The following is a 23,326-nucleotide window of genomic DNA, read 5'->3' as shown; positions in this document are numbered from 1 at the left end:
GGAACTTAAAAATCCGATATGCATTGATTATAAATTCCTTTTTGCTGGGGAAAAAGGCCTTAAAATTGAGTTTTGTTTTGAAAAATGTTTTGGCAACTCTGCTTTGTCGAAAACCTCATTTTGTTGTTTTGACAATTTAAAAGAAGATACACGGATACACTGGACATCTAAAAAAGACCGTTACGGCCAGATATCGTCTAAAAAATTTGTTTAGAAAGAATATATTCGATGAACGAAAAGTAAACTTGAAAGCGGCAGTCGGCATTCCTAAGCTACCGAATATTTTCTATTTTGAAAGAAAACTACGACATAAGAAACCTACTTTTATCGCGTTGTAAATCGATAACTGAGATTACAAGATTGCATGAATTGAGAAGGCTTGGACTGATGGTATCGATTTTAAAGAACACGTATGTAAAAAAAAAAAACAACGCAAAACATATTTGTCTTACTTATTCTTCTGCTTGAAGTTATTGAGCAACGTATTGAAAGGACTCCAGTCTAGCGTAGTTCCACACGTTGTATTTTGAATGAATGCTTCTTTTACTCATTACCAATTTATGCGTTCGTACGATTCATTTCGTTTATAATTTGCGTTTAGTTGTCTTATAATTTATATATCTTCGTCTTGAATATAGTAGAATACCCGCTTAGAGTTAAAAGAATGTTTTCTATATTCAACACAGGAAAAAATGCTTTCTGTATGTAATGGATACATGCAAGTTCCTTAAAGTGCATATATTAGCAAAAGACGTCCGGGCGATTTTACCAAGATGATTTTAGGCTCGCGTAACTATGGTAATAGGAGCGAAAAAATGATGCCTATAAAAGAATAAGCCAACAAACATTCAAAAAAAAACCTTTTTAAGGGCCAAAATTGAGAAAGCTTGGCTAGAAAGTTTTGTTGCATCCATGGCATAGGACGTAGCCTCGTCCGGATAACAGTTGTCTCGCTTTCCGCGGAACTCTCCTAATCGTGTAAAGCGTGTCGCGGTTTGATTGACAAATAAGAAAGGAGAACAAATAAGAAATAACATAACGGAGACACTTTCGCTATAAATTTTTTATTATATACATTTCATAATTGAAATAAATATATGCATTGTTAGCTTAGTAAATTTAAAATATACACTAAGAAGTACTTTGCTTACTCATTTTTTTTCCATTTTATAAAAGCTGTGTGAAAGATATGGATAGTAAGCGAATAATTAATTTTTGAAAATCTGTTTTTTTTTTCTAATTTATTCGTTAAATATTCGTCTACTAATAGTTGGTTTGTTTGTTCACTTATCGAGGTAGTAAATGAACTGTTTCTTTGCGAATTTTGACAGCCGCAATTAAATATAAACAAAGATTCTTCTTCTTTTTATTGTAAATCAGCGAATTAACAACACAAGATTCTCAGTATTGTGTAAAAAAGGTACAATGTGAACATTGCGTTCTTTCTTTGAATCGTAAAAAAGTTGAATTCGCCTTAGTGGCGAGTAGGCAAGAGTCTCGGCTAGCAACTCAATAGCCGTAGGTTCAAATCTCAAGTGCGGTAGAGTTTTTAATAAAGCCGGAAGCCTTAGATGTGAGTGCTTTAAGATTTTAGTCTTAGAATTTATTCTCTGACTAAATTAATCATAATCATAATGAAGTTGATGAATGACATGAATGTAGATGTATACAGATGTATACATAAATGCTATTCGTGTGATAACGTCCCCTACATAACTAACATCAATATTAATTTCCCAGAGATTCAAATTAATTATCTTGTCTTATTTTATATCTCGACTTTTGAAAGAAATATTTTTGGATTACATCTTTTTTTAAAGGATGGCAACATAACACAGCATAAATTGCATTTTGTAATATGGGAAGCGATGCAGTACGTGTACGTGGAAGTGTCTTACGAAACAACCGAAAATTACGAAAATAAAAGGGTGCCTGAAAGAGTAAATATTTATACGCCTCAATGGCAAGCTTTAAAAAAAGGGTAGATAGGGAAGATAGGGGCGTAGGCCGTTAAATGGACTGAACGTAACAGGTCTGGAACGCTGCGATCACGAAGAGCACATGCAGATAAGTTGCGAAGTATGGAATGGCGAATAGAAGTGGCAACATTCGTACAGACAAATGTTAATTTTATTGTTGCATCTCGTGTGATTAATCATCAAACCGTTGAGAAGAAAAGGCTGAGTACTTCTTGTTGGACTGCCCTCAAATCAGCAAAATCAGAGCACAATCATTGGCATATGAAGACACCAATATGGCTAGGCACTCAGAGAAAATGAAAACGAAATGCATCAAATTTGACACTGTATAAAAAAGATCTGATTTCTAACACATAAGGAGGAGTTTTACGTGAGGTAAACGATTGCAAGGTGGATAAGAGAGATTTACTATTGGTCACGATAAGAAATTTCTTCTGTGACTGAGTACTGGCCAGTTGAATGGGTTGCAGAATCGCGAGGCATTCAGCCGAAAATATGGAGTTGGATGGGTGGTTTGAGAAATAAACTTCGACGTTACTGTTTAGAATCCGCAGACCACCGCTTAGATCGTCAGTCTTTGATCCATTACTAAAGATGAATGGAATGTGTTTCCATTCGGTGCTAACCAATTTCGAGAAACGACGTCATGAGTAACTGCAGATTTGCTCACGAGTAAAAACTTGATATCTGGCTAAAAAGAAAATGAACCAAAAATAATCTTGAATAAACTATGTATCCCAGTTCTTAGAATTTTGTACTTATTGATTTTGTCAGCAAAAATTTTAAAAAAGGAAAGAGAAGAATTGCGTGATAGAAGATTTATTAGATGTAAAATTGGTAAGTAAACGCAATCTTACGGGCAGAAGGATAACGTTCGCCATGTGTTCTAAGCTTAGAGTGCGAGTGGATTTCATGCCAAGAGTGAGTAAACGTATTTTAATTTTGGCCTTACTAGTCCAAGATAAAGCTTAATTACACAAGGAGGATCCGAGACCCATAAAATCCCGAAACCAGGCAATGCGAGTGTAATCCCTAACAAAGGCTGAGTTAACTGCAGACCATATAGTAATAACGTTGTCTTGGAGGGATCTGGAATGCTTGAAACTAAATTGGAAATTGCTGAGAATGCACTCAGATTCCAGATACCACTCTAAGCGTGAGCATAATATTTTCTCGAAGATTTTAGTAAGGGTAGAAACTAAATCAATACATCTGTCGGAGTTGAGACTAATAGGCAGATTATACTTTTTTCTTAAAGTGATAACTTGGAAGTCGTATCAAAAAGAGAGCATGCAACCGGTGATTACAACACTGTTAAATTTCTTGAGTAAAATTAGCCTATTTTCAATATTCAACGTTTTTACATGACTATTGCTAGTGCCATCTAAGCCTGAAGATGTGTCTTTAGAGAGACTAATTGGTTTATTTAGTTCCGGGAGGGATATGTGATTTAAGAAGAAATTATTTTGTTGAACGTGAGGTAAGCGCATTTTTTACTATTGCGAGACATTTAAAATTTTGCGTTTAAATAAATTTAAAAATGGTAAGCACTAATAAATATATTTTTGGCATTTCTTAGGCTTATTTATTATACAATAGTGCTTATAGAGCTGGCTTAAAAAAAAAGAAGGCTTTTCTTTGTACCAAGATGGACTTGCCTCACTTTCAAAAATAATTAAGTCTTATCCGCTATACTACTTGCGGCACAGGGGTGTATTAAGTTTGTACGTATCTATGCTATATTCAGTATGACTTGCGATGGATGCACACATCTTCTATTATACCGATCAACTCTGACTCACGTTTTGAATCGATATCAGTTTGTCTGTGCCTCTATTCCTCTTACTTTCTTGTGTTTAAACCACAGCTCGACTGGGCCACTTTTTCGAGCACTTCCCATATAACGCCTTATTTTAAAAAGTCGATACATCGATACCTATAGAATGGTGCAGGCTAGTTGATCTGTGGCCTTCTAAAGCGTTTTTTCTTATTGCAGTCGTTAATTGAAAGGATAAGGTAATGCCTTTTGTAAGTCAAAGGAAAATTCAAAATACTGTTCGGGATTGTTTAATGTGTAATGTCGATTGTCAGTCTTCCTGCAACGATTTTCTAGTCAATTCGGCGTTTATCAAGTGAATTTCAAAATAAGTTTTATCTGCAATTATCATTGTCTCCATTTTTTTTTTTTTTTTTTTTTTTTGAATGATCGAGCAAACCCAATTTTTAAGTTGCGTAGTGAATTGACGGGTCTCTCGTTAACCAGTAATCGTTAACGATTTTTTTTGCTCGATATCGAACGCGAAATATCATAATTTAGCTCGAATGCGATGGAGTTGTATGTTTATAGGGAAAATAAAGTAAAATATCGGTGCAAACGCGCATAAAGGGGTTACTTAATCTCAGAAATTGCAAAATGTAGGCGAAAATAATAATGAAATCAAATAACTATTGTCTGCGGTTTTACCTGGGATGTCTTATGTCATAATATATGTAAAGAGATAAATAACTATGGAATTAACGAAAAATTTCTGGGATTACAAGAAAATATTTAAAGAGCATTCTAGAAACTTGTTCTTTAGAGCCTGTTTAGACATAGTACGGATGATTTTGGCATAGTACAGATGGCAAATTATAAACATGAAGCTGGCTATTAAGAAAATATATATGTATACTATTTAAATAAACAGTGATATATTTAATTCAATCTAGTTAACTTAATTATTTCGTTTATAGACTTCAATTATTTCACCCAATTGTACATTTGTGTTTTATTTATTTATTAATTTTTTTATTTTTCTTCTTCTCTCCATTCGTTTGTTATACCGATGTACGGTTAATACCAAAGATATTCCATTGTAAATGCAAGGAACGAGAAGCCCAACTCGATACAAAAGTAATCGAGGTGCCATTAATCCAAAAATGCGATCGTGTCGTATTGTTCAAATGACAGCTCCCTAATGAAAACGAGATTTGTATGCCGCTCTCCTCAAGCTTATATTGCAATTACAATAGAAAAGCCTCCAAATCCCTTTCTTTCGCTAATTTTGAAACGCTACGAATATAATAAAATAATTTTACGATGATGGAAAGAAAAGCTTGGCTAAGGCATAGCATTTCTGAAGTTGTCATGGTATGTACAAAAGAAGGTAAAAGTTTCTCGGGAAATTTGCGTCTTCTTGGCGAAGTTCAGTTTAAGATTTTCAAATGTGTGTGGAACCCGCCATACAGCCTGTCTACTTGTTTATGAAGTCGCGGCACTATATCTTTGCAATTTTGTTCATTCTCAATTAATTCTTTTTTTTTAATAACTGCCAAGCTGAGTTTAAATTATAGCTAAATGTACTGGGGAAAGTGATCTTTAATTTCTACTTATAAGAAGAAAGTCCGTTAATTTGGCAAACTTTGGGTGTTCAGTTCAAAAATTAAGATATTGTAACGGTTTATTCATATTGCTACCAAATCGTAATAAAAATTACTTTCAAATCTTTTATTTGTGCATGTGTGTATGTATGCGGTTTGCTTTTATTTTAGAATTTAATCGAAATTAAAATAAAATAAAAATAAAAAAAATCCGCCTGAGTGGCCAAGGCTAAGAGTCAGTCCCGAGTGGCAACTCAATGATCGTGGGTTCAAATCTCAAATGAGGTAAAGTTTTTAATAAAGCCGATATCCTTAAGACTTTAGTGATAGGGTTAATTCTCTGGCGAAATTAATAATAATAGTAATAAGAAAATAAAAAATGATTTGCTTAAAAAACTTTTATTGAAGCGGTTATTAAATTTTTCTAAAATAAAAAAAATTTAAAAAATTTATAACCAAGAACTTCCCAGAAGAACGTAGTTACAAATGACAAGTGTATAATAAAAGATGGGGAAAACATTTTCGAATATATTTTTGCACATAAATCTTTTTGGGAAAGTTTATAAGGCATTGGCGGATATAACCAGTATTATATTATACGTATGTATAGTAAAATGTAATCATTTATTTGTAATCTTTTTAATCTATGATTAAAAGAATGGCTCGCGTACGATAATCAAGCAATTTTTGCCCTTCTTTTTTACAATCAACAGCGTATGCTATGTTTATCATGAACGTTGGCATATCCACAATATGTAAGCGGTAAATTGGCCATAAGAAATGACGTAAGGAATGCTTAGGATCGCATAACTTAAATTAAAGTTTCGAATTAAAGTTAAACGAATTAAAAATTTCATCTTCTGAAGCAGGCATTAAACCGTTGGAAAACTGGAAATGAATGAATTTTACAGGGATAGCTTGTATACTGTTCGGTTTAATGTTTCAACAGGTTAATCATTATCAATCGTATAAATACACATGCACAGATTTCTCATATTTATTAATGAAATAATATTCGCACAGATCAGTTTGTTTACGTTCATTAACGATAACGGACAGTTATAAGATTGATTCTCGCTTCAGTTTTCATTAGTTGCCAGAAAAATGCATTTATTCTATTTTCATATTTATCTATTGGTCGTGCTATTGCCGAATTTCATCGTGTGTGCTTTGTACAAAAATTTAAAAGTCGCCTGTAAAACGGAACAAGGATTAAATGTTGACTGGTAAGCAAGACAGATTGCCTTTGCCTCTCCGAATTAGAAATATCTCGCGAGAAGTTTGCATAAACATATATAGGCACGAAAGTTTCATTTATTTCATATGGTACGAGCATTTGTGTGATATTAATCATTTTTCAGATCACTTCGCTTATTTGATATATTACAACCGACTCAATTATTGTTGGTGGTAGTTGTTTCATCTGTCACAATAATTGCTATGTTATATTTGAGTATTTCATTTAAACTTATTATTATTATTATTATTATTTGAAAGGTATTATTTGTATAAATTGCCTAAACATTACACGTCGGATAATAGATCAAAGACAGAATTGAAAGGATATGATTATATGTTTGCGACAAGTGATGAGCATGAAAATTGGCAATTTTCCGAACACAAGATTAATATGCCAACTTCAATGCCAGCAAAAACTATGGTAGATTTATTTGATGATGCGTCGGTGCTGCTAATTGCTTATAATGATGAATATCCTAATGGTACTGTTAAAAGTGGGGGTGGTCATGCAAAAGGTGTCTTGGCCACAGATGGGGTAACGGGTTTCTGGTTGATCCATTCAGTACCCAAATTTCCATCCATACCGTATTATTTATATCCGGCTACTGGTTCAATATATGGACAAAGCTTTGTGTGCATAACTTTCTCAGCTTCAGAGGTGGAAAAAATTGCTAAACAACTTTTAGTAAATGCGCCAAATATTTATTTTCAACGAGTGCCATCGAGATTGACAGGTAAATTTCCCCTATTGGAATCGGTCATCGATAAGAAATGGAATCGCACAGAGCCTTACTATAGCGTTCTGGATATTAACTCATTGGAGAATGTGCATTTTAAATCATTCGCTAAATCCGCTAAATATAATCAAGAACTATATGAAGATCTAATGGCCCCTGAACTGGGAAGCAATTTACTCGTGGAGTCATGGCGTAACGGCGGCGGTAATATTGCCTCGAATTGCAGCCTGGGACAAAAGGTTTATAATATTCAGGAGATTAAAGGTGATCCGAGATCTTTAGCTTTTCGATCATCTCAAGATCACTCGAAATGGGCCGTTTCACAGAGTACCGGATTCAAACTATTTCATTGGCGTGTTGGCGGCACATCGCCCAATTGGATATGCGTGGGTGATATTAATCGGCAACAGGGTCAGCTTAACCGTGGCGGCGGCCAACTATGTCAAAAAAATAAAATCATTTCCAGACTATATAGTTCTTTAATTAACGATTTTGAAAGTTGTTAAATTATTTAGTTGATAAGGAAATCATTTTTTTTTTTTTTTGTCCTTTATGAATACATTGAATGAATTTACTTTAGACGATAAGCAAAAAAATGTCATTGCAACATTTTTTCTAATAAGGATAATCATTTATGTAATTTTATCATAATTCGTTATTAATTCATTTTTAATAATATAGTTTAAGTTTATCGTTTTTAAAAACCTAATTTATTTTTAATAAACCATGAAATACATCAATTTTTATAATATGTTTCTCTGTCGTAATTTTTTCTTTGCCTTAACTAAATTTTTAATACAAACATGCCTCGTATTTCTCTCTTAATAATAATTAACGTAAATTGGTTTGACATAATTTGGTTTCAATATTCTTTTATATATTCTTCATTGCCCCGCCTTCCTTCTTGCCGGTCATCGCTTCAACTTGTTTTAACAAATTTAAAAAAGAAGATAAAATTTAAAGAATTGAACTGAACTAAATAATGCCTTTCGTCATTCGCTAGTGGATCCTCTCGAATTTTATGACGACATTGTTGAAAATTCGCTAAGTAACAATTACTTTAAATTTATTTTCATCTATAATATTGATGTAGTAATCCGTTTTACTGTCTCCTCACAGTGCGTTCTCTGCTCTCTTCTCTGTGCAGGCCATGTCGAGGCGGTGAAGTGCTAGCGTTAGTTAAGCGAGTTTTGCGTGACCGTTTAAATTTTGCCATATCCTCGCCGAATACATCGCCCGTCCGCAACGCTGATATTAGGTCATCGAATTCGCCTTTGTTGTCCCCTTTAGCTGAGCAATCGGTACCGTTATTTGATTTCAAGCCTAAATTTCTGGCCACCGAAGACATCAATCCTTCTTTGTTTTTACGTTCAATTGTTCGTTTCTTAAGTTCGGCTTCCTGTTTTGCGCGTTTCTCTTCTTCTTCTTGACGGCGGCGTAAATTCTCGTTATCCTGACGAGCTTCAGCAAAGGCCGTAAGAAAAGCATCAAATATACCAAAGAACTCGTCCGGTTGTAAGATAGCGCCATCTTCGCCGAAAAGACGGACCGCTCGGTCAAATCTTGTCTTCATATCTTGAAATTTATCCTCTAATTCGGCAAATCTAACCGAAGCCTGGGCATGAAATTCACGCATAACGGGCAAAAAACGATCACCCTGTTGAGCAGGACCCGAAGAACGATGGAATTCAATTTCGCGGGCCACGTCGGTTAAACCTGTGCGCAACATTTGTATGTCCTTGTCCATTTCTCCCAGAGACACTTTGGATGCCTCTCTCACATGTGGAATATCTTCTTCTAACTTTAAAAGGTCCTTGAATTTTTTGTCAATTATTTGGACTAGAAAGTGTAGAAGAGTGGTGCCCTTGGCTGCGCTAGATTTAGTATCAGCTAAACGATTTAAAGACGCTAAACGAAATCCAGATGCATTGCCTCGAGCGCCACGATTCATATAGTTGCCTATGTAATATATAAAATGGTTTGATTTAATAATATCGCTTTTGTCTTACCATAATACGCAAACCAATCCTACCTAATGCCAAAACTAATTCCAATAGCTTCCTTAAACGTCTAGAGCGAGTCACTTCACGTGAAGCTTCCATGACGTTAGTGATGCGTGGAATTAAATCGTTTACTGTTATCATAAAGCGTTTCTTATAATGTAAGCTTTTCAATCGTTGTTCGTAATGCGGTATTCTAAATGATAATTAAGCGATATAGTTCGGTCTCGAATATGAAATGTTGCTTACTTTGATATCTCGTATAAAAAACGATCGGCCCTTGCTAACGACTCGATGTCCTCACTGTGCTCATCAAGTAATGCTCTCTCCTCGGCCGATGGTGTAAATTTGAGTAACTGTTCTACCATGTCTAAAGCCAATTGTTCGTTGGAGTCCATGGAGAGTATTGCTCTGAAAGATGAATAGGTTTTAAAAATGAACAAAAATCTCTGTTGTCTGCCTATCTCTTTTATTACTGCTCTTACTTTGAAATCTCTTCATCGCTCATTTTCAGTTTACTTAAAAGTATCGTACAATTTTGCGCTCTCCTACCATCAATCACTGAAAGAATTTTGTTGCGTGGCTTACTGCCCATCATCCGTAAGTCTTCGACGGAACCATCCGCGGTCTGCCAGAAGAGATGTGCCGAAGGGGGAAATTTTACATCTTTACATCTAAATTGCAAAATTGTCTTCTAACTTACGGTTACACCATTTTTTTGATAAGCTGAGAATAGCTTATCAATCGCTTGTAATTCAATGTTGTTGTACCATTTAGATTCATCTAGTTCACTCCAAACGGTGCCCTCAACCTTGGCATCGGGTAATTTCGACCAATTGAAGCTCTTTAGCGGATTTGTGGGTTGTGGTACATTTTTCTTTGGTGCTTCGGGCTTCGGAACTGGAGGAGCTAATAACATATAAAACATTTTATAGTCTATTTTTTTGTTAAGGCATAACTCAAAAGAGGAAGATAATATAAAAAGAAATTAAGTTACCCATAGTTGGAGCCATAACTGGTGCTTGAAGCGGTCCTGGGCATGGAGGAGGAGGTGGTGGCGCTACTAAAAATGGTGGCGGCGGGGGCGGTAAAATTTTCATGGGAGGCGGTGGTGGCGGAGGGGACGTAGCACCATTACAGCCAATAAGGCCGGCAACCTTTTGATCATCTGGTATGCTGCCCTCCGTAACCAATCGCTCCAATCTGCTTCTTTCTTGTTGTTCGCTCATTAGTCGATGCTGCAAATCTTCAACTTTAATTTCGGCTATTTGCGCTCTTTGTACCGCTTGCGAATGATTGGCCGATTCTTTTTCTAAACGTTCCCGCATACGAATTAAACTTGTCTCTAAATCTTCTTTCTCTTGCACTCGTTGATCAAGCTCCTGTTCTTTTTTTGCCAATCGCGATTGTATATCAAAATTTTCCCTCTCTAACTCATCGGCCCTTCTACGGGCTTGTGTTAATTCTTCTTCCTTTACCAGTAGATGAACTATTTCATTAACATTGATTTTTAAAGGGGCCACGTCTGGGTCGTGAACTTTGATTTGATCGTCAATATCAACATCGCCATTATTTCGACCACTTTCAATCTGCAAGACGATTTGCTGAACGACGCGGTCAAACATTAGCCAATGCTGAGTACAGCGTCCGGTATCTAAGTATCGCAAGTGAAAAGAAATAGGAACCACTACAACACTTTGCAAATTGTATGAAGCTTACATGGCAATAGAAGCATGTGATGGAACATGGAAAGCAGGTGTGGATAGGCTGGTGAATGGCTGAGCTTCCGTCTTAGCAATTCAAACATCGCTGTAGCGCTCTTCGTGTCTATATGCTCATGATCAAATTTACGGGCCAGCTCTTTCTCATCCTCGGCTCGTACCATTTCAAAAAAATCCTTTTTACAAGCAAACGAATCAAAATCATTGAGTTTCATTGAGACGCTATTAAAAAGATTAATAAGGAATAAGCATGAAAGCCTACCAAATGTCTGTCCAAGGTTTCATTTTCATGCTTCCTCAATTTATCGATGATGGGTTGTACACCAAGCATTAGAAATTCGTAACGTAAATGCAAACGGAAATCCAAATTCTCTTGACCGGGACCATAATTAAGTACAGCATTGATGAAAGACATTATGGCAGTTTTCAAGTTCACATCGTCACGATATGCGCCCGTCGAACGATCTAAATCATTAACAATGCTCTAAAGTTCAAGAAGATCATGTCAACGGATTTGTTAAATTGAAATTTTTCAAAATGATTCGAATGCACCTGAAATCGCGTACGTTCGGCAGCGTAATCCTGGAAATTCAACATGGCTTGCAAGACCTTACGATGACCGCCTGGCACTAGGCAGACAGCTCCTAAAATTTCTAAGGCGGCCACTTTAGTTTTAATGTTATCGGCAGCAAGTGACCGAGCTATGATGTCAATCGATGTAGGATGAGCTAAAACATGAGCTCTGCCCGTCTTAAAGAGGAATTAATTGAAATTATATAAACTAAAAAAAAAAAAAAAAAAGGAAAAGCAAAATATTCTCATGGCCTTTATTAAGCGTACCGAATTATTCATTAAGGCTTTTATGCAACCTATTAGACTAGTGTGAAATGGACTGTTGGACACGCGTATGTCCATTTTCTGCAAGAGATTCAGTAAAGCCGGCAATCCGTCGAACTCGACAAATCTTAGTACAAAACTGTGCGTTGACGTTCTCAGGGCGGTCTTCAACGCGTCGAGAAACTGAGCGTGATTTTCAATGCAAGAGCTATATTCATGGCACGGTGAGTCATCGGGGCTGACAGAAATATGCAATGCCAAATCCTTAAGGCGTTCTACATAGTGCTCAGCGGTAGGTGGTTGCGTTATGTTGGTTGTTGGACCCCCATCTATTGTATCGAGGGGTGATTTGCGTGAACAGTAAATTTGCCACTTTTTTTGGGGAGGCAAACTTAACATTGCCTCCTTGTTCGGCGCTGTCAAATCTAATTCTTCGACTAGTTCAGCGAATTTCGTATCTAACTCATCGACCGAGGGCATTGGTTGAGTGGGCGTCAGGGTTTGGAGGGTAAATGCACCCTCAACCACGCAAATCTCAGGAGGTTCATCATCCTACATCCCATATACGGAATATGATATAAAAAATTTATTTAATTTATTGCGAAAGCCATACACAGCGCAACAAGAGAGAAAGGCAAATTCTGATTCACTTAAGGTTTCATGGAATGGCATTGCGGCCGTATGGCTGTAATTAATGCATTCACTGTTAATAGAGTGTAACTAATTAATTGTTCGCAAAATATGAAGTAACCCAACATTTTTGTTAATTAATGTAAAGTAAAGTATTGTAATTTATGCAGCATTTAATTTCATTTATTTATTTTATTTAAGTTCATCAGCTTCAAAAGCGTCATAATAGTGTATGAAGACGCACTGACAAAAATCCACTAATTAAATGGCAGCAGGTTGGGTGACTAGACTAACTAAAAAATTCAAGATGAACGAAATCCATTCTCTATGTTGAGCTCAATAATGGCAAATTTGGTTCTCGGGCCAAATTGAACTGTAACGTTTTTCATATCTGAAGCTGACCGATCGTTCAGTTTCCTTTAACCTGGAACGTTACATTACCTTTCTATTTTAAGGAAAAGCCGCACTTTTCATTTATTTATTTTTTTTAAACCGAAGATCATCGTTACACGTGTGCTTTACGATGAAGACATTTATTTATTTCTTAAGCATACAATACAAAATATTGCAAGCGTCTGGTCATGGATGGTAAACAGTTAAGAAACGTGTTTCGGAAACAACTGTTGCATAAATGAATGCAATGCTGGTAGCGGTGTGAATGTAATTTAATATTAAAATCTTTCACGTATTATCGAAGCAAATTTTCCTGTTGCCTGCGTTCCGCAAAGAACGATAGCCAATTCTTATGGAAAAGTGTTCAAAAATCTCTTCCGACATCCGAGTTAAAGTGTCTGATTTCGATCGAGAAATTTGAAAATTTGCGATTTTCTCTCTTGTTCTTTAATTGTACATAAAAAAGATGATATGATGGGGGAGAAGTTATTTAGTCGTACAAAACAAAAAAAAAAAAAAGCTTTATTTTCTTTTTTCTTTAAAAAAATATTTAATTAGTTTTTTTTTTTTAATTAACGTGCGTTATATGCACGCACTCACCTGAAAGCAACCGCACCAACCACGTCTTCCTCGAAATGCTGGCATTTTCTTTTGCTGTTGATGTCTGTAAAATTTCTGAAGAGGCGTTTCTCGAACAGCTTCCGGCTTGCTTGAATCTTTACCACCGACACCGACACCGACAACACCACCACCACCACCACCACCACCACTACCGCCGCCACCGACAGTTTCAGACCCTCCGAATGGATAGCCGAAAGTGTAGCCTAAAATATTATTAGCGTAGAATGAGCCAAAGCCGCCAGCGCCACCATCCTTTTTGTTTGGTATTTGATCGTCGGAGCTTGCGTTGCTATTGTGTGTAGTAACGTTGTGCTGCTGCCAGAAACGTTGCAAATTATGCAGACAATTTAGTTCTGGTAAGCGAGCTTTTATTTGACTGAAATCAAAGCGTTGATGGAAAGATGCGGATGAAGTGTCGCTTGTAGCACTATTCCCGGTTGTAATGCTGTGTTGATGTGTATGCAAAAGATGATGGTGGTGACGATTCTCACTGCTATTGCTGCCGCTAACAGTGCTGCTGCTACAACTATGCCCGTTTTGTTGGATAGTTAACGGTTGTTTATAAAGAGTGCTGTCCGGAATTGGTTGCAACGACTCATTGTTGGCACTTAGAGTATCTGGTTCATTAGTACATGTACTAATGGGACATGACTGCAAAGTCTTACCGTATCGTACGTTCAACAAAGCAAGGTAGCAGGAAAAATGAAAAACAAATAACCAACAATATTTTTAATTAGCAACACAATTAACAACATAAACTTATGTTCCTGCTTAAGCGCACAGCAACTACTTGAAAAAAAAAAAAACTAGAAAAAAGTTGCACTAGCCTAGAATAAACCGATCATTGTTTTTTTGTCTGCGAAACAAGTGTCGGTACATGATTGTAAATGTGTTTAAGTAAATTACATTACTTGCTTCGTTTTCTGTTTTTGTTTGTTGATTTTTTTTTTTTTTTTTTTTTTTGTTTATTTATTTTTTTGCTACATAAATTATATTCCAATTTGAACAATTATGGCATAATATATATTTCATAGTATACATGAAAACACATGTTAAAGGGTTTACACCACGGTAAACTTTTCAAAATTTACTTATTTATTTATTTTTATATTATTATATTATATACAATAATTTACAATGTATCTAAGTAAATGCTACGGCAAAGGAGGAGGGAAGTAATAGAAATTAAATGTTACGCAATAGAAGCAATATATAATAAGATCAGAAGGGTTTGAAGGATCCTCATGTAGAGAGTGCATTCTATTTCTTAGATCAAACGGAACACTTAAGCGTGAGCGAGTGATCTGATTTCGAAATCGAATTAACCTTTGGTCAGTATGTAAGCCAAGATAAGTAAACCACAGGTGTTATATAAGCTAAGTTATTGCCTTATTTATTATTGGCAAAGTGAAGCGTGAACGTAATATATATAAATTTTGTGGCATTTCTTTGAAAACTCCCTGGCTTCGAATCCAAGGCAAATTTTGTTCAAATGACTTTGTTGTTTGTGTATAGGAGACCGTTAAACGCAAACAGAATTGCGGTCAACTCAAAATCACAATATTATTGGAAAAATTGCGTAGAGCGTTTCGAGCTCTAGCTTGAGTTTTTTACACTTTGGATTTTCCATTTTCAACTGCAATACAGAAATGTCGATTTTGTGAATAGGTTTGTCTTAAGCAGCAAATACATTGCAGTTGAAGGAAATTTTTCATGCCAGACTCTACCGAAGGCCTTCTCCACCTCTAGGACTGCATCACCGCAGTGAATGGTACAATATTTATTCCTAACAATGTATTTCTGTTCCAGAGCTGGGTTATCAATAAACGGAGCGTAGATCTTTACGAGCTTACACCGCCTTCTAGTGTGTGTGCTTCACTCACTATAGTTATCTATGCGCATTAAATTGTGGAATGATTGAATTTTGACATATTATTAAAAAATCAGAGATGCGCTCGCGATGAGGCTTGAACCTATCTGACCATCTAGGAGCAATTAAAAGACTTGTATGCTCATTAAGACTTCAAGCAACACATACTAAGCTAAAAATGATCGAGTAAATATTGTTCGTGGGTCTGAAGCATTTTCGATTTAGCAGTTGGATATCGGGGCCTTATTTTAAGCCGAATGAAGCCTTTTCCTCTTACTTTTTAAAATTGATTTTTGCATGTGTATTGCATTTGTGCGTATCGTGTGCAGTCTATGAATGCAATCAATCTGAAGAAAGCAATATTTTCCATAACTGAATAATTAAATAAAAACTCAACTAATTTATAGCTTGCATCTGCAATTTTTTAAAAGAAAAACAAAAACAATTACAAATATATTGATTTTCTGATAAACTGATGTTTATGTTGTTATTGAATATTGTTATTATTATTATTGTTACTGTTATTTATTTTTTTTCGGTTATTTTTGATTGTCATCTCAACAATATAAAAAAAAAAATTTACGTCAGTCCTTTTTTTTAATTTCCAATATTTTGAATGCTTTTGTGCGGTTAACACATGATGTTAAATGAGAATTTCCCGCTTGCCCGTTTAGTTTTTTCGTCCATGTCTTTAACTGGCAAGGCTATAGGAGCAGCAAATATGAATGACGTTCAATCTAGTGATGTGGAAACTACATGTGTCTCTAGGTATGTATAAAATTGTGTGTGTGTGTGTGTGTGTGTGTGTGCTTTTATAGATAACTAAAACTTTCACTATGAAAAAATTATTAAAAAATAAACAACACAACAACGACAACAACGAAAGCGGTTTTGGATTGTTAATATATATATATATACATATATACATATATGCATTTATGCATACACGTATATATAAAAAAATAAGAAAAATAAATGAAAAACTAATAGAACCAAAGAATCGATTGATTGCAAATTCTTCCTTTCTGCTCCTCTCAACTTCACTATAAGAAATGAGTTAATTTTATATTAAAGTTAAAGGTCCGACTGCAATTAGCAGAAGAAAAAAAATTCCTATATATATCTATTACTATATATCTACCACCTAGTGTTGCTTATTCTATTATTATCTGCGTTTTGTTTTATGTTATTCTTCAGATTATGTTCACATATTTTACGCAATGTATGTGCATTGTAACAAGAGCAGGCATATACTTGAGTGCATGACTGATGTTGCTTTTATGTTATGTAAGAAGCAGCGATAGAGGTTTCCTTTTGCTTAAGAGCCAGCATTACTCTTCTCCAATTGAAAATGCGTTTATTAAAAAGCAATAAAGCAAATCGTAAATATCGAAAAATTTATTAAAAATCGAATTGATTTGATTTTTCTTTTCACTTACTGCAAACTTTTACTAAAACTAACTTACATTGCTTAGCAATTTTCGATTCAATGCAAAGTGCAAATTCCACATTACTTTCGATCATTATGATTATAATTTATTTAGCCAGAGAATAAATACCGAGACTAAAGTCTTAAAGCACTAGCATCGGAAGCTATCGGCTTTTTTTGAAAACTCTACTGCAATTGTTGTTAGTCGAGAGTGCCCACTTGGTCACTTAGGCCGATGAAATTACTTTCCATTGGCATTGTACAGTGTACATTGTTAGGTGTACCGTTTTTAGTACACACTAAAACTCATATCTATGCCAAGCTTAATTTTATAAATTACGATACTGGAATCGTAGAATTAATTATTGTTATCATCAGTTTACGCCGTACGGTAATGATTACAATGCTCTTTAAGACGCGTACTAATAACGGTTCACATGGCGAGTAGATTAGTTGTTACTGAATATTTCAGTTGTGAGGTAGTCCTTTAATTCGTCGTTCTAATGTTTTAAAAAGCATTTCGTATATGTGCTGAAATCGGTACACGTGGCATGGAAATGGCATATACTCATAAGCAGACGATGTGTTACCAAAATCAGCCTGAATTTGAGCTGCTATGAATAGGTTCGAAAGTCGATACATATGGAAAACTAGCAGGAGCGAGTTATTTAGAAAAAGAGGCGAAAAAAGGACTATATCTATGAGCATAGGCGATGAATTGTGACTAAAATGCGATACTAAGCTTTCAATTAGGATAAAATCAATCGTTATATGATTAAGATTAAGTGAAGCAGGCATGATTGCTAAGACTAGATTGGTAAGCATCGCTTACGGCAGAACGAAAGTCGAGAAACCACTTATATAGAAATTGGATTCAATTTAGTTATTTTTTTATTATTAGTATTTAGCATGTTATTCCGTTGCGAAACTGATAGAGATATGGCTTGCATTGTTCAAGAACAATGTAGATGTTGGCATAGAAGATTGCAAGAAAAGGAAAATTAATGCGAATGAGTAGCGTGTGCATTCCTGAGAGGTAGATGGTATGAAAACACGTGCAATTTAAAAATTTCTGTCACGATAGATGCAAACTATTGGCGAAAATGAGATAACACTGTTGACGATCGTTGAAAGCAGAAAAAAATTTTTCCATTACTATTACTTGTAAGGCGTTGTCGGTGTCATCAAATGCACGAAAATTCAGAAAAATTTGATTAAACATGATGACAATTTAACTAACAGCTACAAGTGCGATCCTGAGGTTAAGGGGTCGGGAAAAAATTTTCATTTTTTGCTGGAAAACTATTTTCTCCACGTGAGGGCAGAAAACCGCCACAAAATATAGAAGATTGTGGCGTGCAACTTATTTACCATATGGCAGGCAGTGTTGTGAGAAAAACTTTTCCTTTCAAAACGACAACGATAACGGCAACAAAAAACAACTATCATAAATACATTGTACAATAATATCGCTCATGAAAGGCCGCATAGAGGGACGAAAGCTATTAATATGGTATGTAAACATGTACGCAGCATATCTAAGACTTTCTTTGCTGTTACGGTAAGTGGAAGTATAATCAATTTAGCGATCCTCTCTTATTTTATTATCCGCAGCTGACTTATTTCATTTACTATATCGTTACTCATTGTTGCTCTGCACGTACGCGTTAAATATTAGTTTTAATTTTGTCTTTTCTTTTTGCTGGTATTTAGCCTCAATTTAACATATTTCAAGGCATTTACACGTGACTCGTAAGTAATCAGACGTATATGCGGCTGATAAATGAGTTGATAGTATGCAACATTAGTAATGAAAGAAAACTAAAGATGATTGATGGTTGTGTGGTAGGTGAAGACCAAAACAAACTGACATTTTCCTTTCCTTTTCGTAATTATCATTATTATGATTATCGCGCTGCTGTGATAACGGCTTTTTAAACAACATAGGCGGCTGACAAGCGCACAACTAAGCAATCAGGCAGGCTAGCAGACAAGAGTGGCTTAGTAATAGTAAGTGACAATGAAAGTAGTGAAATTATGATATAAAAATTGTATGTGAAAATTTAAGAGCACCGGCTTTTAAATACATTAAGAAAGAAATAAAAATAAATAAATAAATAAGAAAACTAACAGAGCGAAGCAAACTACCATTCCCGTAACTTTGAATAAGCTCCGTGGGAAAAATGTGGTGCAGCCATTTAAGTAAATATTTGCAATTGTTTACGTTTAATGCGTCGCTTTTAATTGAAGATATGCGCACATCCTGGCGCAATATGCACGATATGTGATTTTTAATAATTTAATTGACATTTTACATTTTTATTTATTTATTTATTTTTTTTTTTCCTTTAATCAAATACTATAATAATAAGTCGTTTTCTACAAACGTATCGACATAGCGTAACTCTCTCTCTCTCTTACAGCAAGAAAAGGTGTTCCACAATGAGTTGGTGCTTATTGAAATCCTGAATCCCTTAGTAATGCCCTGGCCTACTTTTATCAAGCGATTTGTTCTGCTAATAACACTAACGCCAATAGTTTTCAATGAAACAAAAAAGTGTTAATCATAAGGAATGCGGATGGTATTCTTAACTAAATCAGAAATTCGACCGTTATGAACATTCGTATTTCCCATTTCCTTATCGTTTTTACCTGTCGACGATGCTGATCAAAATTTTTGCAAGCACCTAATATATGAAATTTTCCGATAATTTTATAGTTTGTGTGGAGCGTTCTTTGGAGCGTCACCCTTTAAAAAAGTGTGAAATTTTTGATATCAGAAAAGTTTTAATTTCAATGTTTCATAAAGCTTGCTCATGTCAAATAGATAGCTATTAAGTGTGGAGTGAAGCGATGTGTGCGCTATACAATATAAATACAATATATATATATATATATATATATATATATATTCGCCTCTTTCATAGTCTTTAAAACCAATTCTAGGTTAAGTTCAGCAGATTCAAGTTTTTGCATCTATGTTACGTATCTGTTCATATATGTGATGTAATTGCCTCTTTTTAAAACCTGCTTAGGTTAGTTATTTATTTGAATTACTTTGAATTGAGTTCGTAAAGTAAAGCTGGATTGTCGATTAAAAAACAGACAATCGAGCTTGCAATGGCAAACTTCTTTTATTAATTACATCAGTTATATACAATTCTCGATAATGTTGCATAAACGATGTTTTTCTAAACCGCATTCCTCAGCATTACATATATATCTATGTATATAGAATTTGCATTGCGCTAATTCATTTACTCGTTAAGAGGTAACGTTTTCTAAAGTAGATTGAATATAATTCGTTTTCCCTTCGCACATTACGTCCAAGTTCTCATCCCAATAATGCATAAGAAATTTCTGTACATGTACTCACTCATAGCAATTTATGTATATATTGGGAATGTACATATATGGGATCTAATTAGAAAATGATGTATTCGTATTGGTTGAGCTGAAGAATGCAAGCGCTTTTATATGAGCAACTATTTCATGTTATTTGCAAATTCCAAGAAAAGAAAAATAGAATAAAAAGGTTATGTATGTGCAGTGTAAAGGGCTGAGTCCGGTTTTCATTCGCACAAATGTTCGCACGTTAACTGAGTAACAATTGTCGATCGTGAAGATCGAACAAAATCGCATATATAGAGAAGGTAACGAGAAGCTGTCACAAATTTTGACGCCTTTCTTTTTTTTAAACCAATCAATCCAAGAGGATTTTTTTTCTCTTGCGCCTCTGTCCGAAGATTGTCTACAAAGGATTGAATCGCTGAATTGATTTCCTCTTTGCACTTAAAAAATCAAAATAATAACTATTGTAGGGTGTTGCTAGCTTTAATTCAAATCCCCTCGCATATAACGATATAACGATGTTATGGTTAACATAAATACCTCAGCAATATTTGGCTTCAAAAACTTAAAGGCATTATGCGCGATTTTCTTCGGGTAAACAATCCATAAACGCCATTTAAGAAAAGAATAAATAAATAAATAAATAAAATAAGTTGGAAAGCAATGAAAAGAACTCGAGCTTTAAGACGGTAGATAACGACATCGGATCGCACTGCTTGTCAGTTAAAGGATAACTAGAATGAAATGATGGAAGTTTTCAACTTAATTAATTAATCAATTTCCCGCTAATAATATTTCCATTCCTTTTCTGATTATTGCGATCTCGTATATGTGTGAACCATAAAAGGCTTGAGGAAGTCAGTCCATCACTAAACTTATTACACTGTTTATTATGATAATTTGTAGTACTCCGACCGAGGCAACAAATTCTTCAAATGGCTGAAGTGGTTTACAATGAGTTTTGAAAAAGAGGCTAAGTACCGCAAAGACTTGTGCTGAAAGGAAGAGTTAGCTTATTCTTCTCTTTCTTCTTCTTCACCTTTCAAATGAAAAATAGTCTCAAAATGTTTAAGTGATCGGATTTAACTTGATCACGTACGTATTTTTTTCAGTAACCATATGGATTAGTTTTCTTATTATAGGTATATAGGTATATATGCATGTGTATGTGTCTCGTTGTGCGTTGTCGTTATATCGGTGAATATCGGTGTCAGAAATTAATGTAACTGCACAAAATTTGCATTCCATTACGGAAATTACAAAAGAAACCAAAAAAATGTTTTTCTTCTTCAAAAAATCATTGAAGCATTTAGTTGAAAGCGGCAGCAAAATCCAATTTATTTACGAAAATTGTTAACAAATATCTAAGCGAAACACGTAAGTAGAACATTATAGTTTGGTAAAGAACTAAGATAAACTTAACTAAAATCAATTTAAAAACAAGTAAGAAAATTATGGTCGTCTGCGATCAAATGCTTTTTTCTGCTTTTAAAAATCAAAATATTTTCACTTTACGTTGTATTGTGCGCGTGTTCTGTGTGTGAGTGATTCGATCCATCTTCTCTACCAACCTGCGTGCAAGAACTTTCAACGTCAATAAAAAATTTTGAAAACGATATCTAAATTTTTTCGATCAGGAAAATCTTTACTACGGGCGGTCAGAGGGACAGACATGTTTATATCTGTTCATAATTTGATTCTGGTGATTTTTGCAGGTCTCCAAAAAGTTTCTTTCTCGATGCTGCAAAGGTTTTCACAAAATTAATATACCGCCATCTTTCGCTGATGGCTTTAAAAAAGTAAAAAAGATTCCAAAGCAATGCTTGGGCACAGATTTGAAATATTATAAGCAATTTATGATTCATTTTCATTGTAACTACGTAAGTACGTACGCATGTATGTTATTATGCAAACTTTTGCAAAATTTCTCCTTTCAAATGTTATTCAGAATTGTTGTCTGGTTAATATTGACCCTAATTCTCTTTACTAAATTTACATAATAGTCGTTGATCGTTCAATGCTTAATGTTAAAGCAAAATGATCATTATATGTTAGAAATTAACCAGACAGTTAACCAGCTAGCCATTCATGAACTGCATGCGTTTAACTAATTTATGCGTTATTTAAGCCATATATAATTAGATATATATAGCTGAAGTAGACATCATTGTAAAGAACAAGATTTGTAGAGTTAATTGTCTTCTTTGTTATGGAGAAAACAAATAAGAAAGAAAGAAATAATTAAAACTAACTACGTATGCATCAGCGAACAGAAACGATTTAAGTTATTGGCACTAATATTAACGAATTTTATTTTTCAGCTTTTTCAACTTTCTAGCTATTGTAAGTAAGTGTGTTTGTAAGGCGATCTACTGCTTCTAATCTGCGCCTATGTGCGCACAACAATGTGCGATGTGTCAGCGCGAGAGTTTGAATATGGGACGTCGGCAGATAGATAGACTTGAGTAAACCTTTCCCCGTTTCTTATGCTAATCAGGAATAGATGTAACCTCACCGAACTCTGCTATAACAACACTGGCGTATTTGCCATCTGCGGTGATTCTTAGAAGCACCTTTTTTTATAGTACACATCAGCACTGCATTATACTTCGATGGGATTTATATGGGAGAAGCTGCAAATGACTTAATCCTTTCTTATTTCTGGTACACGGTGTCACTTACAGCCGTTTGTACAAACCATAATCGATGATTAAATTTCAGCTTTTGTCTTCACAGAAAAGATACACACAAATGTATGTAAAACGATCGACGGGTTTCTATACAAAAGTACGTCAACTTATCATATCGTAATTTTACAGTTGTATCGGTTTTGAAGTGATTAAAAGGACGTGTACTTCTCATTCATTCATCATTCATTCATTTATTTATTCATTCTATTATACCCGTCAAAGAAGTAAACATGAGAGTATAAGTTTTATTAAACGCTCATAAAAGACATAAGAGACATGGAGAGGTTCAGCAGGTCCATAAAATATGTATTTTGCTACTTATTGGCTTAGTTGGGTGTATGCGCTGCCTTTTCCAATCAAAAAATTGTTGTCTCGTTTATATGCAACACCAAAAGAAAGCGGTATATTCATTCGTTTGGCCATACGTTTACAAAAAAAAAAAAAAAAAAAAGCAATGTATTCATATCCG

The 23,326-nt window shown here is 34.8% G+C and overlaps 2 protein-coding genes across 3 annotated transcripts in view; one reads left to right on the top strand and one right to left on the bottom strand.

The window, feature by feature from the left end:
* Positions 1 to 6,344: 6,344 nt before the first annotated feature.
* On the top strand, positions 6,345 to 8,055 carry LOC119645048 (plancitoxin-1). Its single transcript, XM_038044858.1, has 2 exons — positions 6,345 to 6,565; positions 6,837 to 8,055. The coding sequence occupies exons 1-2, from the start codon at positions 6,444 to 6,446 to the stop codon at positions 7,819 to 7,821; spliced, it is 1,107 nt and encodes a 368-aa protein (XP_037900786.1). The 5' UTR covers positions 6,345 to 6,443; the 3' UTR covers positions 7,822 to 8,055.
* Positions 8,056 to 8,099: 44 nt separating this feature from the next.
* Positions 8,100 to 23,326, bottom strand: part of LOC119645038 (disheveled-associated activator of morphogenesis 1) — a 32,944-nt gene continuing 17,717 nt past the window's right edge. The window contains exons 2-12 of one of the 2 annotated variants that reach the window (XM_038044837.1): positions 13,497 to 14,177; positions 11,877 to 12,425; positions 11,589 to 11,786; positions 11,299 to 11,520; positions 11,035 to 11,212; positions 10,313 to 10,969; positions 10,019 to 10,224; positions 9,801 to 9,943; positions 9,565 to 9,726; positions 9,348 to 9,511; positions 8,100 to 9,274 (exon numbers count right to left, since the gene is read on the bottom strand). In XM_038044837.1, coding sequence (XP_037900765.1) covers positions 8,418 to 9,274; positions 9,348 to 9,511; positions 9,565 to 9,726; positions 9,801 to 9,943; positions 10,019 to 10,224; positions 10,313 to 10,969; positions 11,035 to 11,212; positions 11,299 to 11,520; positions 11,589 to 11,786; positions 11,877 to 12,425; positions 13,497 to 14,177 — 4,017 coding nt within the window. In that variant the 3' untranslated portion in view covers positions 8,100 to 8,417. The remainder of the gene's footprint in view (positions 9,275 to 9,347; positions 9,512 to 9,564; positions 9,727 to 9,800; positions 9,944 to 10,018; positions 10,225 to 10,312; positions 10,970 to 11,034; positions 11,213 to 11,298; positions 11,521 to 11,588; positions 11,787 to 11,876; positions 12,426 to 13,496; positions 14,178 to 23,326) is intronic. The other variant, XM_038044845.1, reaches the window with a different exon arrangement.

Source organism: Glossina fuscipes, unplaced genomic scaffold, assembly GCF_014805625.2.
Source record: "Glossina fuscipes isolate IAEA_lab_2018 unplaced genomic scaffold, Yale_Gfus_2 0, whole genome shotgun sequence".
Taxonomy (NCBI): domain Eukaryota; kingdom Metazoa; phylum Arthropoda; class Insecta; order Diptera; family Glossinidae; genus Glossina; species Glossina fuscipes.
Note: the sequence above shows the minus strand (reverse complement) of the source record. Positions and strands in the feature narration are given on the sequence as shown.

Coding starts and splice junctions, on each gene's coding strand:
- LOC119645048 (XM_038044858.1), top strand. CDS start 6,444: ATGCATTTATTCTATTTTCATATTTATCTATTGGTCGTGCTATTGCCG. Junction 6,566..6,836: donor CAAGGATTAAATGTTGACTG/GTAAGCAAGACA, acceptor ATTATTTGAAAG/GTATTATTTGTATAAATTGC.